This window comes from Magnolia sinica, chromosome 1 (assembly GCF_029962835.1).
Source record: "Magnolia sinica isolate HGM2019 chromosome 1, MsV1, whole genome shotgun sequence".
Lineage (NCBI taxonomy): Eukaryota > Viridiplantae > Streptophyta > Magnoliopsida > Magnoliales > Magnoliaceae > Magnolia > Magnolia sinica.
In genome coordinates this window covers 13022498-13039172 of record NC_080573.1, presented here as the reverse complement: position 1 = coordinate 13039172, position 16675 = coordinate 13022498, and the positions used below count along the sequence as shown (strand labels likewise).

Sequence of the window (16675 nt, the reverse complement as noted above, 5' to 3'; positions counted from 1 at the left end):
GGTGAACATCTGCTTGTGCTGTATGAGTGATGCGGAATCGGCAAACCACCTACTCATCCATTGCTCTTTCACGTCTAAAATCATGGCCGACTTCTGTCAGCTCTTTTCAGTTCCTTGGTGTAATCCTGAGTCGACCTTCGGTTTAATGCAAGCCTGGAACAGGATCAAGATGGGAAAGATTAAGTCTGCTATCTGGCGTATGGCTATTGTCACAACCTGGTGGGCTGTCTGGGAGGAAAGGAACGATTGATGCTTTAATGATGTCTCTTTGACAGCCGTGGTGGTGGGGTCCAGGGCTAAAAGATTAGTGATTGAATGGGCTTCCATTGTAACCGACCTTAAGTCTTTTAATTTTAGCTCCTTAGGCTTCTAGGGCCTGTCTGCTATCTCAGCAGCTGTGCCCCTTTTCTCTTTCCCTTGTTGTTTTCTTCTTTTTTCTTTTCTGGTTTTAATGAAATTTCTAGTTGCTTCTAAAAAAAAAAACATAAGCAACTATAGAAAGGAATCATTTCCTGAAGAAAGGAATCAACAACATTATATAACATAGATGTTTTAAGAAGCAGCCGCCAACATAAGGATAAGATAGATGCATACGTGCAACATTAAGTTTGACACGTTCACGCTTTGCCTCCAGCTCAATCATTTCCTGAAGAAAGGAATCAACAACATTATATAACATGAAATGCAGTACTTTGACGAGAAACTTCAAATAATGAATAATAAGGTTGATGAGAAAGAGATACAGATGGGAACGTAGAGAATTGAGAAATAGCTCTCAGTAAGAAAGAACAAAGTCCCCTCTAGTGATGCAACATCCCCACTATGTCATAATATAACGATTATAATTCATGTATGATGACTTCCATGAATATTCCTCACATAGAAGTAACTAAAAATAAAAGCAGAAGTTTTTGGAGATTGAGTACCCGCTGCCCTTGTGCATTTCCCATTTCCGGCAAGCATGGTTTTAACTCAATGATTTATGTATATTACTTGAATGGGACAATGAGACTGAGTCAGTTAGGAAAACCTTGGGGCAGCCATTAAGAAGTGAAGCATTTGCATAAGGTGACATACTGAATATGGATATTGTGCATCTCGTTTCAAGCACGTCTGTAACTGTTTCACATATATTGTATATGGGTAACATACTGGCCATGCTCAGCATGCCTTCCAGTAAGCCATGAAGTGTTCTGTTCGAGCCTAATGTGAAACTGAGGTCCGATGAAGAGGAGTTATTCTCAAACTTCCTGAATCACCTGACCAATCATTCCTCTAACATGCAGTTAGTGCTCTAAGTTTATGAAGCAGCTCATATGCATCACCTAGATGCAGTTACGGGATATTGTGACATGGAGAGATACTCTTTTATCTTTTACATTTTGCACAAGAATACAGAGATAAATGAATTGTATGCATTAACATGATGTCCCAGCAACAAAGATATGATGCAAGAGGTTTTGGAATTCGAGCCCATTCAGGTGAAGAATTTCTTCTAGATAGATGCATCCGGTGTATTGCTAGTGCTGATATGATAGATCACGCCAGAAATTCAAGGGCGGAGGGTTTTGTGTCAATAATTTGGGGAAAGCGCTGGATAAGGGAGGCTCTAATGCACATGGGCAGGCAAATCGGTGTCACTTTTGGCGATAGGGAAGAGGATTACTATGACTTGTTTGAGTTCGTTTCACAGCACAGCATCCCTAGGAACCTAGCGATGACTCCCGTGCGATGTCGGAGATTGAGGAAAGGCAGCCGGGAGTTGGTAAGTCTTGTTTCTTCTGTAAATTATGATTCAGGGAGGGGGGACAATGGATTCCGGTTGGAAAGATGGGCAAGATCAGTTTCCAAATGAAGATTCTGTCTTGGAATGTAAGAGGTCTGGGAGACCGGCACAAACGGGGGCAGGTTAAAGAGATATGTTGAACGAAGGTGCAGATTATTGTTTTGCAGGAAACCAAGCTGGCAGTTTACGAAAGGCAGTTGGTGGACTCTGTTTGGGGATGCAACAGTAAGGATTGGGTAGTGATTAAGGCTGATGGTTCTTCAAGGGCATTGTAGTGATGTAGGATGCGTCGGCCTGGGTGAAGGAAGATTGGTGGGGCGGGAGTTTTTCCCTTTCAGTAATCTTCAAGGACGTACCCTCAGATTTTTGATGGTTGCTCTCATCGGTTTCTGGTCCCAATGCAGCAATACGTAAATCTGAAATGCTGATGGAGCTTTCAGATTCAAGGAAATTGTTGTGCAGACCCGTGGGTTGTGGGAGGCAATTTCAACGTCACAAGGTTTCCGGGGGAAAAATCCAATGGGGGCAGATTATCTCATAGTATATGACTGAATTTTCTGATTGGATCAATTCGCACGAGCTGATTGACCTTCCCATGGGGGCTGTTAACTACACGTGGTCTAACGGCCAAGAAAGGCCGATTATGTCAAAATTTGATAGATTTTTTGTTCCCATAGGATGGGTGGAGAAATTTCCATTGATATCCCAACGTGGCTCGCCAAAGCTGGTGTTTGATCATTGCCCTATTCTGCTTGAGGTAGAATCCAAAAATTGGGGGCCTCGGGTGTTCAAATTTGAGTTGGCATGGTTGGAATTGGAGGGCTTTTCAGAGCTAGTGAAGAATTGGTGGAGATCATTCGAGGTTGAAAGCTTTGAAGGTTTCAAATTATGCCAAAAAGGAACCCATGCTTTCAGATTATGCTAAAAGGTTCGCATGCTCAGGAGTAAAATTAGTGTTTGGAAGAAGGAAGTTTTGGAAAATCGGGAGTAGGAGTTTGGAAGCATTTTGGCAACCATCCAAAAGCTTGACTGATGCAGGACCCATGATTTAATGCTAGCATGCAATGTGGAGACTATGAAAGAGTCCATAAAGTAATTCAATTAACAAAAGATGCTAACCTACCAATTAATTAAGAGTAAACAATAGGAAATAAAATCTGATTTAACCTAAATTACATGTCCGCATGCTAAGAAATCACATAAATCAATTAAAACTAAGACCGATGGAAGGATAAAACTTCCAATCTAGCATAGGTATGTTCCACACTCAATGGACAGATTTGTAGGTTATGATTAGGGTTAGAAAATGGGAAAATCTGAAATCAGGAAAATCAGGGTTCATGGGAATTGGGGATTTTGGAATTAGGATTTTTAGAAATTGGAAAAAATAGGAAATTAAAGATCTAGGGTTTAGAAGGTTGCAATAGGAAGGAAAGAGGAAGACAAGAGAAGAATGAGAAGAATACCTTTCGAAGAAGAGAGAGGAATGATGTAAGAAGAAGAATACCTTTCAAAGATGAGGAAGAGAAATGATGTACCTTGGGGAATCTACCATCAAACAAGTTTGCACCCTTCCACAATTCGATTGGAAGGAATTTTTTTTTTTCAAAAAAATCCTAGAAAACAATGAGGAAAATTCCTTCACACGAGAACTTCTCTCTTCTTTTTTTTCTTCTCAAATCTCCACTAGGGTTGGAACTCCACTCCCCTTGTGGTTTTATAATTAAAAAATTTGGAATTAAAATTCTGCATAATTACAACTATGCCACTCACTTAAGTAAAGTGGCCCATCATCCAAAATAAGAAAACTAAAACATATATTATCAATCTCAACCATTAAATAACTCCTAAAAATAACAAAAAACATAAAGAAAACAAGATTAGAGTCCAAGGGGCCCAGATCTAAAAGATTTGGTGGCTCGATGGCCTGATCGATAAGATCCAATAGTCAGATCGACATGAAATAGAAATCCTATGACTAAAATGATTTCCTAAGTAGTCCACATGTATCATCCCAAGATGGGGTCTTCCTGATGCATGTCCAATGCATGTTGGGTCTTCAAAATGGCTCGGCGAGCCCCATCTGGAACTCGTCTCCCATCCACAAAGAAAGTTGCTCTGATGTAGGTGGTCGTCTCCATCTTTGGTATACCCGAATAGGTCCTCTGATGTCCCCATCATTGACATTAAGGAGGAAATCTCGGCCCTTTCAGAAGAAGAAATGGAAGTGCATTCGAAGCTCTCTCAAGACTACCGAGTCTTGGAAGAGATGAAGTTTGTCCTTGGGAAGTGGCGGTGGAGGTTTGGAGCATAAGAAATTTTGCTATGGAGAAGATCGATTATAGCTAAGTATGGTAGTGAAGATGGGAGATGGTGGACAAGGGACATGACCTTATACTGAGCCTCTAGGCTTTGGAAAGGCATTGCAAGTGTCAAAACTAAATTCTAAGAAGGGATTCATTTTGCAATAGGAGATGGCGAGAAAATTAAATTCTGGAAGGATGTGTGGGCTATGGACAACTCTTTTATGTCTAAATTCCCAGGTTTGGCCTCGTTGGCATCGAATATGGATGTCTCAGTTGTGGATTGTTGGTCGTCGAGTGGTTCTTCGGGGGTTGGGCGCCTCCTTGTCGTCGGAGCTTTACAAATGAGGAATTTGAAGACTTCTGGTTACTTCTCCAACAAATTCGTGTGGTTTGCCCGATCCTTGGTGAACAAGACAAGCTATTGCGGAGGTTGGAAAGATTGGGTTGCTTCTCAGTTTCTTCCTTCTATGCATTGCTTCACCCTTCTCTGATCTGGCCCCAAGCCCCGACGGCTATGCATTGGCGTTATGGTGCTCCCCTGAAGGTCCAGTGTTTGGGGGGCTTGTTGGTAGAAAGAGAATTCTAACCATCAATGATCTTCGGAAGAGGGGAATGATGATTCCGAATATGTGCCCTCTATGTTAGGAAGATGAGGAGTCAATGGATCATCTTTTCGTCGTTTCTCGTCGAAGAAATGGGATTCTATCCTATCCTCGTTCAACATGCTGTGGCGAATGCCAGATTCGAAGGATAGGTTCTTAGTGGAGGGCCGTGGTGTTTGCCTCCCTAAGCCTTCTTGTGTGGAGTGGAGGCCGGCAATCTTAGTGTCCTTTTGGGGTACTTTTATTGTGCAAGCCCGCTTGATTTTTGCTTGTTAGAGCTGTAAGCTTTCCAGTGCCATCCAGGCACCTTGATTCAATCGGATGTACACTAAGAATGGACGCACATAATTTAAGCCGACAGCAAACTGCTGCTCTTAACAGCATTCACCATTAACATCTGTAAGTATAGCTTTCGAGTCTAGAGGTATATATAAGCAATGGTACCAGTTTTGTGTCTGAAAAAAGGCCAGAAGTCAAACAAAATCCTTGAGCAGCAATGTGACATTTTGTCTCCTAAAACTTACTTCTTCATTTTTCTTTGCTTTTTATTTATTTATTTATTTATTTATTTTTTTTAAGTGACAAATATTTATTAAAAAGGTGAGAAGCAATTACAACAGATCTGAGGGACTGATAACAAGTGACCCTCTCATTACTCCAACTCTAGCTAATATGTTAGCCACCTATTAGTGCTTTTCGGAACCAAAGAACATCTATATCTCCCAATGCAACAACAAAAGATTGTGTTTTGAGGATGTTTGATTTAATCTCCAAGGGTGTACCTTAGCACTGTATTCCTCTTTATTACAAGATTACCAGCATGCAATGAGAAAATAATGCGCATGCCTTCTCTAAGCGCGAAAAACAATCCCGCATCAAGAAACCCACTGCCACCTGGACTGGAGAAATCCAGAATCACACCCCTTTTCTGTTCCTTAAGATTCCAGCAATCCATGAAGAGCTGTGCACGCCCAAGAAGCACCCATCACAGTTAAGCTTAACGCTGCCTGAAGATCAGGTGTGCCCAAAAGCCAAGGTGACCAGTTTTTTGGGCCTTGGCTGATATATGGTGTATCCTTCCAGATGAGTGGCGGGATTTCATACATCTGGCATGTGTCCCCATGGGAATTTACATGCACAGTCATGCACAAAAAGTCTTATGCAATTAGCATTCCTCCTAGCATTAGCCCTGGTAGGTACAAAGCAAGCAGTTCAAGATCAACCGATGCTTGTGAGGCAGAAAATTGGAATCAGTAAAAGCAAGCACCACAGCAGACTAATGAGGCAATACATGATCTTTTTTGTCAAAAACAAGAGAAATGTCTTCCCTTTTACCTCAGGAGTTGGAGCTTTCTTTCTCTGGCCACTTAACCAGCATATCCACTCAACTACAATGGCCAGCATAACACTAATAAGTATTGAGATCCAGTAGATGAAAAGGATTTCATTAGTGAGTAATTGAACTTCTACCTACTGAATGACACAAACCTACTGAATGACACGATCAGCTTCTATCTACTGAATGACACAATCCAGTTGTGTTCTTTAACATGCATAAGCATGTCAAGTACAATGGGTCAAAAGTAAATTGCCCAACTGACACAACAAAATCATTACAAGATTTGGTTACATGTCAAAAGGAGAAAATATATTCCGTTTCAACAGCAATACCATGCGGATTTGGACTAGAACGAATAAAACCAGTCCAACCAAGCTGATCATGCATCTGAAAATACTCACTGCTTTTGCAACTAAAGCACATGCACACATGATTCCAAAGGCACAGAGTAATGAATAGAAGGAAGTTCACTAGCCTAAAAGACTAACCTGGAAGGGCGGTGGGGTCCTCCTCACCTTTGAATATCACCCATCTTTTCTCTTTCACTAGTATATTAGAAAAGAAAAGAACAACATAGCATAAATGTACACTGTTAATGGTGAGTGTGAAACCAAATGAAAAGGAAAAGACAACATTTCCAAGCATGTTGATTGTTGCAAAACCAGATGCACAAATCAAAAACTTAATGGACACCTTTAAATCAAAATCTCATCACTATTGGACAAGTTCCTCACTTTGTATGAAGAAAGAATAATGTCAGGTTCAGTGAGCTTCACAGTTCACACAGATATTACCTAGTTTTTACTTATGTAGTATTGCATTCATCAACATCGAAGCGATTATGAAAGGAGGAAAGAAAGCATGACAAAAGAATGACACTCAAAATCTCGTAGAATGTCAATATAAGAGCCATTTACAAAGCAATCAACAAAATGAGAAACGAGGGTAGTAGTGATCCGAGAAACGCATAGAGCTTTTAACGTTTAAAGTCTTTAGACAAGTAAAATAGTAAGAGATTTGAACATGACTTAATAGCTTGGATCACCAAAATCCACAATAAAGCAGGAGACCATTAAAGACCTAACCAAATCCTGGTTGCCTCCTTGAGAAGACTTCAAATAAAAAGAAATGAAGTTCAAATTCTTTTAGGATATCTTTTCCAAGTTCAAAATATTGTTGGAAATTGGAATGTATTGTAATTTGTGTCACCGTATGTACTTGTGTGTTACATTCCGAATATGACACGATACCGTTTGACATTATCGATGATCACATAAAACTCTAGAGGCACATCTCCATTTTTTCCATCTAGCTTGAATTATATGGGCAACATCCTTCTCACCTTTTGACATTATCGACAATCACATAAAACTCTAGGCGCATCTCCATATTTTTTCCATCTAGCTTGAATTATATAGGCAACATCCTTCTCAATCTCTCCAATCTCATGAATTATCGACCAAGATACCGGAAGTGGTCATTTTGGAAACTTTTTTTTAAACGATGATGATATATTAAAAAAGGCCGAGGCCAAAGGAAGCACAAAAACATATATACAAATACACAAAAGTACAGCAACACCCAACGAAATGCCCCCAATATGATAAGGGAAGGATGAAAAGAACTAAACTTCCACCTAATCCTTCATATTAAGAATTTCCCTATTGAATACTTGCATTGACCCACTCATTTTGCTCCAGAAACAACATTGGTTCATTTCCCACCATAAAGCCTATAGAGTCGCTAATAGGCTTAATCACCGCCGCATTTTCCCTTCTTTCCCTATCCCCTTGCCGTGCCAAGCTATGAGAAACTCCCCAATCATCTTCGAGTACACCCAAAGAACCCCGAAAAATTGTAGAAGAAGATCCCAAAACTCTAGCAAAAACACGGTGAAGAAGTGATCCGTTGATTCCGGATCTTCGAAGCACAACAAGCAAACGTTTGGAAGATACATATTCTCCTTACAAAGATTGTCTATTGTTAGCACTTTGTTCCTGCCTACTGGCCAAGCAAACACCGCCACCTTCAATGGAGCACCATAATGCCATAGATATGTTGTTGCCACAATCTCAAAATGATCCTAATCTACACGCAAAAACCGAAACAATGATCTAACTGAGAAAGAACCTGCATTCAATTTGCACCATCTCAAGGAATCCACTTCTAAAAGCAGTAGGAAAAATCTTTGATAACATCTCAAGCAATAGAACCATCTCTTCAAACTCCCCATCTGAAAGATTCCTTCTAAAACTAGGACTCCATGTAATCTCCTCCCCTCTTATCGAATAACAATTGCTCACCACCTTCCCCTCTACCCTAGCTACCATAGCTAAAGATGGAAACCTCTCAGCCAAACTCTCATTTCCCACCAACCTATCCTCCCAAAATCTAGTTCTTTTACCATTCCCCAAATGAAGGCCTATTCCCTCCCATACTCTCTCTTTTAAGGATGTTACTGACTTCCAAAGGTAAGAAGAACGATACAAGGATGATTCCTTCATCCACCACCCTCCTTCCTCTACCCCATAATTTTTTTCCGCTATTACCTCCCTCTATCTAGCCTCTCCCTCCACTCCAAACCTCCAAAGCTATTTCCCCAAAATATCTAAATTCATCTCTTCTAACTTTAAGATCCCCGCTCCTCCTTGAACCGTTGGTTTACAGACTTCCTCCTATTTCATAAGATGGAACTTGTGTTTCTCGTCCAACCATTCCCATAAAAAATCCCTTCTTCATCTCTTCAAAGCGTTCAAAATAGATTTTGAGCATTTGAACAAAGACATAAAATAGACTGGAAGATTCGACATAGAAGATTTAATCATTACCATCCTCCCACCCATTGATAAGTACCTCGACTATCATTTTGATATCTTTCTTTCACATCTCTCAATAACTTTGTCCCACATATGCTTCGTCGGTCTTCCTATACATAACAGAAGCCCCAAGTACATTGTTGGAAAAGAAGCTTCCCTGCACTCAAATTCCTCCGCTAATAGCCGCACTTTTTCTTTGGAAATGCCTAATCCTAAGATCTCGCTCTTGGAAATGTTTACTTTCATACCAGAAACCGCCTCAAAACTCATTATAATTGAGCGAAGATTTTCCACAAAAAAATCATCCGCCTTGCACAATAAAAGTGTATCATCTGTATACTGAATATGAGTAATATGAAAATTTGTGTTATCCACCCCAAAGCCTTTAACCAATCCCACTTGAACCCCTCTATCAATCATTCTACAAAGGGCCTCTATAATTGTGACGAACAAGAAAGGGGATAATGAATCGCCCTGATGTAGCCCCCAAGAAGCAGCAAAAAAAAAACTTTCAGCGAACCATTCACCAGGATGGAAAATTTTGCCGATCTGACACATGTTTGAATCCAATATCACCATTTTGGACAACATCCTAATTTGCCCAACATATAATTTAAAAATGTCCAATCCACATAATCATAAACTTTTTCAACATCAAGCTTGCAAACCATACCTACCTCCCATTTCCTATAGCAAGAATCCACACATTCATTGGCCAATGGAGAGCAAATGGTTCACCTTTAATTTAAAGAGTTGTACTATGAAAGTCAGCACGGTGAATTTGTGACAACCAGGATAGAGCTCAGTCATCGCATCTCGTAGATTTGCTTCAAACTCATTGGTTGAAGCATCTCCAGCAACGTCTTCAGCTTCGGGGGCTACATTGGGTTCATCTTGAATAATTTTGTCCAGGTTATTACCATCGAGGTCTTCAACAACTACATTAACAATGTTGTTTAAGTTTGCAACACTAGGGTACTGGTGAGAAGTTGGTGCACGTTCAGTACACTTGGGCGATGCATGCTCACCGTCCATGTTCTACACCCTATATGTTGGATTAAATCTATATTTAATCAGATCTATCACCACATCATCGATTAGGCAGGGTAAACCTAGACATCTGCATTTGGTACATGGGCAATGAATGGTTTCTCTACCAGGAAGATGTTCTTTTACGAACTTCACAAAGCTCATCATACCATTTATAAATTGTGGGTCTGAGTAATGTAGAGTTATCACTCCCTAGAGTCCATTGGATACGACCTGTAGGTAGGCACACAATTATACCTAATTCATCATCCAACTAACTATGGACAACATTTATAAAAATAAAAGATATCCAACCAACTTTATATAACAACTTGCAACTTAACCTACTGGGAACGGTCATGCACTGTAATATCTTACAGCAGAGCGGGTTCTGAGGAGTTACAAGTTGGATTTCTACAAATTATACCTGATTCAGCAGGTTCTTAACTGTAGCAGGAGAAGTGGACTTCTAACAAATAGGATTATATTCTTGAAACAAAACAACCACCATCTTTATACATGTTTAGATCAGTCATAAATAGGATTATATCAGTCATAAGGGCCTTGAGTAAAATAATACATATTTATGTTATCTTCTTATGCTAGTCAAGAAGTTTGTACTCTCCTTATCTTTTTGTGCATATAAATAAATTTTTGTTCATACTCGCCTCTATCTAGATGTGCTAATTGTCTCTACCTAGATGTTGTCTACCATCCACAAAAGCCCCTTGAGATTTTGAAACAACATTCTCCAACACTTTCCTAAACGTTAAAGCCCGTACCTTTGCTAAAATCTTATATAACCCCCCTCCCCCTCCCCGTGCATATAAATAAATTTTTGTTCATACTCCTTCCTTCTTGGGAATCAGAGCCATAAAAAGTAGCCCCTAGTTGTGATGCGATTATACCTTTCTTGAGAAATTCTTGCATGAATCCAATGACATCACCTTTCACGCACTCCCAAAATTTCTGAAAAAAATGCTATCGGGAAACCGTCTTGCCCCGGAGCCTTATCATTGCTCAATTGACGCAGGACAACTAACCACTTGCTCTAAAAGCTCGAACTGATTGAGTGTGGCGAATCAATCCCTTTATCTCATAGCCTAAGTCAGGCCCTTGGCTGAACCCCCGTCGTGGGCCCCACTTTACATGGGTCCTGCCTCACATGGGCCACCCACCTCGAGTGTGCCCCCGCTTCACACAAGCCACCCTATTTGAACCCAGTGTGAAAACGCCCATGCATTAATCACCCCCGGTGAGGAGTCTCGAACATGAAACCTCCCACTATAATACCACTTTTGACGTAAGACAACTAATCACTTGCTCTAAAAGCTCGAACTGATAGAGCGTGGTGAATCAATCCCTTTATCTCATAGCTCAGGTTAGGCCCTCGGCCGACCCCCCCCTCGTGGGCCCCACTTCACATGGGTCCCGCCTCACACGAGCTACCCACGCCGAGTGTGCCCCCGCTTCACACAGGCCAGCCCACTCGAGTTCGGTGTGAAAATGCCCCTGCATTACCAATTCTGCCACTGCTTGCTTGATTTCATCTTTTGAAAATGATTGTTCCAATGAGTTCGCCTCTTCGGTCGAAATTGATTAAAAAATCTTATTGGTCAACAATCTTAACTAATTCCTCGTTTCCACTTCTATTTTTACTAAAATTGCACTCCGTATACTTTGTTTTAGTCCAATTAAATTTAAATCCTTTAGACTCAAAGCACCCCTCCATAAATTTAGCTTTGTGTTTAAGCCCTCCCTTGTCTTGTCAATCAAAACTATGCCATCTACAAACAAACACCATGGGATCTCTTCCTACAAATGTCTCGTTAACTTGTCCATAACCAATGCCAAAAGGTACGGACTCAATGCTAACCCCTCATGCATGCCTATAGTAATTAGGAATTTCACTTGTCTCTCCACTAGTGGTCCTCACATTTGTTACCGCTCCCTCATACATATATTTAATCAAGTCAATATATCCTCTGGAAACTCCTTTCCTTCCCAACACCCACCGAATTAACTCTCTAAGGACCCTATCTTAAGCTTTCTCTAAGTCAATAAAGACCATGCGGAGATTCTTCCTTCTCTCCCTACATTTCTCATCAATTGTCCAAGTAGGGAAATAGCTTCAATGATAGACCTCCCTAGCATGAAACCAAACTGATTTTCTGATATATTCATCTCATGCCTTCGTCTTTACTCAATCACTATCTCCAAAAGTTTCATAATATGGCTCATAAGTTTAATGCCATGATAGTCAATGCAACTCTATACATCTCCTTAATTCTTATAAATAAGTACCACGGAACTTTTCCTCCATTCATCTACCATTTTCTTCGATCTTACAATCTTGTTGAACAGATTTGTCAATCAAAATAACACAATAACTTCTACACACTTCCAAACCTTTATCAGTATACCATTTGGTCCAAAGGCCTTTCCAATTTCATCTTTCTCAAAGCTTCTTTCACTTCAAATATCCTAATCCTACGAAAGTATCTATGGACTCTGTCTCTAACATCTTTTAAGTTTATGGTTTCTTCTATACATATTCTCTCAAAGTGGTTGTCATTTAATAAGTTTTGAAAACTGCTTCTCCACCTTTCATTGATCTCATTGTCCTTAATTAGTATCCTCTGGTCATCCCTCTTAATGCATCTAACATCATCTAAAAGTCCTTACCCTCTCTCTCTCATTTTTGCAAGTTTGAAGACATTTTTCTCTCATTCTCTAACCCCCAATCTATTGTAAAGATCATCATAAGCCTCAAGTTTAGAGCCTCACCACTTTCTTAACAATCCTTTTGCATTTCTATATCGTTCAAAATTTCCATCATTTCTAGAAAATTTTACGCAAATAAGTTCATAAAATTGTAGCACCATTCAATTAGATGTCTATCCATGGATGGATGCCTAAAAGTAGTAAAACTGTGGAACATACCCCATGTCCAAAGTTATACCCTCTCGAAGGTCAAGGCATCGAAATTTTCCTGCTTCAATTTAAACATAGCGAATTCACGTATGGTTGCACAAACAGCGAAGGGCATCAGTAATGGGCTGGTGCACAAGAGAAAGAAGCACATATTTCAAAATGTTAGCAAGTACAAATGGCTAAGAAACAAGAACTTGCACTCAAGCTCATGAGGAAGGTTCCGATAGGAAGCGGAAATTAGGTAGAAGGTTCCTAAAAATCATAGCTTCAACTGAACTTGGAGCAAATAACAAATGAAAGAAACACAGGAATCGATTTGGCTCACTCTTCAAAGCGGCATACCCTTAAAATCTCTTCATAATGAATCGACTTGGATTGTAGTTGTAGTTGTGCTTGTATTCACTACAGCTTTTAGTGTAAATGGTTAATCCTCACCTCGGGACCAATTTGGAGGATGGGAGAATTTGGCAACGTCAGCAACTATAGGTTGGAGTCCACAAAGAAGTATCCTAGAGACTTACCTATCACAAAGGGAAAAACAAGGAAAAGGAATTTTTATTTTTTGAAAGGGAAAAATTTTTAAAAATAATAATTCTGGAGCATGTTCATCATCATCATCATCATTTAAGCCTTTCCCAATTAAGTGAGGTCGCTACGTGAATCTCGTTCCACCATTCCGCTCCATCTAAACCTAGAGAATGTTGAAGAAGGAAAATGAGAGTAGAAGGGAGAAAATACTTTTGAGTTGGAACAAATGAAAGTACTGGACAGCACTGGTCATGGACTTTGTTTTGGTCTTTTTAATGAGTGATTTTATGAAATATGCCAGCAAAATCATACTCCTTGTATCAAGAATTATGTTAGCACTTAGCACATACTACCATGTCTCATCAAACCATTTTATTAAGCTCTCTTCCCAGCTGCCCATATATTCCCTTAAACCCGCACAACAAGATTACACAAGTCATCCAAGCAAACAAGAATCACCACCAAAACTTTTGCAATTATCTTAAAAGCTGATTTTGGATGTTCAACTGCATTGAACTACAATAATTCAATTCAATGAAGTGGAAGTGACCAAGGTGAGGTTAGTGACTCTCAATTCATAATGAGGGGCTCACCCCAAATTCAGATTCCAATCATTTCAGGTTCAACTAAAATGCCAATTGCAGTTTCGAAGTTAATTTCGTGTCACACAGACCTTGGTCATTTGTTCTATATTGAATTGGATTATTACAACTCAGTTCGATTGAATATCAAAAGACACCATTAGGCTGCATTTTTCTTGCCCAAATGAATTATGGGCATTCAGTTTTACTTGAGGAAATGAAAATTAAACAGTTTGCATTTGTGTCTCTTCAAAGTCCACCCTAAGACGAACATAATTGCAAGTCAGTTCAATTGAATATCCAAACACACCCACAATATGAATGTTCCTAACAAAACTCCCATTCGTTCACATCCGCTTTGTCAAGTTTTTTCTTATTTTGATTCAATAGCGAATCTGAACATGCCTTGTTTGCGACAACCAATGGCTCAAACTCCCATGTGGACGGACCATTGAATTACAAGAAAAAAAAAAAAAAACCAGCTCCGTAGATAACCCAAGTGGAAAAACTGTAAATACACCAAGAATGGACAATGCCCAGAAACAAATTTGATTTAATTAAAGATTTTATATTGAGCACCACTGCATCACTGCCTACATGCACCTTTTTTTTTTCTCACCCATTTTCCATTTTGAATTTTTTTTTAAAAAAAAAAAATACAAAAGTGTGCTATTTTAATTCCCAAAAAGGAAGGTGGGTGTATGCAAATCAATCAAGGTGGGTATGGATATCAAACTCCCTACCATCGATCAGTCAACAGTTCAACACACACACACACACACACACACACACACACACAGAGAGAGAGAGAGAGAGAGAGAGAGAGAGAGAGAGAGAGAGAGAGAGAGAGAGAGAGAGAGCTTACAGATACCATCGACCTCTTCATTTCGGGTGAAATATCGATTGCCATGCCTGTCCGTACCGATAAAGGTTCGAGAGCTGAATAAACCGACCAACCTTGAAAACAGTTTCTTCGACATTCTTCAATCTATAATTCTTCTCATTTCATCGACGCCATTGTAGCGTTCGAAGGCTCGCTCCAACCCAAAGGGAGAGAAATCAAACAAAGGCATGACAATGGGCCGGGCTCGAACCTTTGAATAGGCCGAGGCCTACCCCAGCCCGGCCCATTGACAGCCAAGAAGAGTAGAAATAATCCTGTGCCCATCTCAGTACTGTAAATTATGGGTCTCCTAGTTAATTTATTGGCACATTTTATTATTTCAATCAACCTTTCTGAACCGTCCATTACGGAAAGAACAGATTTTAAGGTCCATCTTGTAAAAATGACAGCAATCAGATAATTCTAAGCATCAGATCAATGGAATTTAAAATTAACGGTCAAGATCACTTGTAAAAAAGTAGACCTAACCAGTCATTTAAACCGTCAATTAGCTAGGGCTTGTCATGGATCGCCTAAAGTTCTGAAGAATCACTCACACCGAACCATCTTAAACATCCCATCAATGGCTTGGAAAATCAATGGCTATAAAAGATAAGGCCAATCTACAGACGGATCGGATAACCCAAATGGTGTTAATTATTTCTAGAGACCATTAAATACGAACTGCACCTAACGGATGGTCCAGATTGATGGATTGGGCTTGAGCGCTCCCAAAGAAGAAATTAATCAGAATTTTCTACTCCTTTTAGCTTCCCTTCTTGCAAGTTATTTGTGAGGTTTGATACCCACTGCATCACTACACACGTGTTACGGTAGAACGGGACGCGGATTAGCTACTGAACCCGACAGTAGCGAGCCTCAGCTACTGAAGTGACGTCACCACGTTCTTTGGGCCCCAGCACGATGTATGTGTTGTATCGACACCATCCATCCATTTGGAGAGATCATTTTTGGGGATAAGCCAAAGAACGAGGCAGATCCAAAGTTCAAGTGGACCCCACCACAGAAAAGAGTGGGGACAGTGACTCCCACCGTTGAAAATTTCCTATGGCCCACCATGATGTCTATTTGAGATCCAACCTGTTTATAAGTTAATACAGACATGGAATAAGGGAAAACATAATATTAGCTTGATCAAAATCTTTTATAGCCCAAAGAAGTTTTTAATGGTAGGTGTCCAATACGCATTGTTTTCTGTGGTGGGGTCCACTTGAGATTTAGATATGCCTCATTCTTTGGATCATAATTTAAAATGATCTCTACAAATGGATGGACGGTGTGGATACAACACATACATCATGGTGGGGCCCACAAAACGTGGTGACTACGTCACCATGTTCTGTGAACCCCACCATGATGTATGTGTTGTATCCACACCGTTCAGCCATTTGGAGAGATCATTTTAGGGCATTAGCCAAAGAATAAGGTAGATCCAAAGCTCAAGTGAACACCGCCACACGAAAATAGTGGGGATTGTACACCTACCATTAAAAACTTCTTCGAGCCACAGAAGTTTTCGATCAGGCTGATACTTGTGTTTTCCCTTATTTCATGTGTTAACTTATAAACAGGTAGGATCTCAAATAAACATCATAGTGGGCCCTAGGAAGGTTTCAACTATGCGTGTCACTGTTTTTATTGTTTTCTTCAGTGCTTCCACTTGAGATTTGAATGTAACGTCCCGAATTTCGGGTCGAGTAAATGTTAGACTCCCGAGATTTCAAACGTCACTTATGCTTTACAGAAGTGGGGTTCTTCGATATTTCTTAGCTGTCATCTAAGTATTCATGAAATTATACCAAACGGTGTAACATACTCTTAAATAAGTACAATTAAAGCATATAAATCAG

At 40.0% G+C, this 16675-nt stretch overlaps 1 protein-coding gene across 1 annotated transcript in view; it reads right to left on the bottom strand.

Annotated features, from left to right (window-relative positions):
* The window catches only part of LOC131240285 (uncharacterized), a 35511-nt gene extending 20505 nt beyond the window's left edge, over positions 1-15006 (bottom strand). The window contains exons 1-4 of the mRNA XM_058238415.1: positions 14787-15006; positions 6522-6578; positions 6030-6082; positions 595-646 (exon numbers count right to left, since the gene is read on the bottom strand). Coding sequence (XP_058094398.1) covers positions 595-646; positions 6030-6082; positions 6522-6578; positions 14787-14901 — 277 coding nt within the window. The 5' untranslated portion in view covers positions 14902-15006. The remainder of the gene's footprint in view (positions 1-594; positions 647-6029; positions 6083-6521; positions 6579-14786) is intronic.
* Between the last annotated feature and the right edge of the window lie 1669 nt (positions 15007-16675).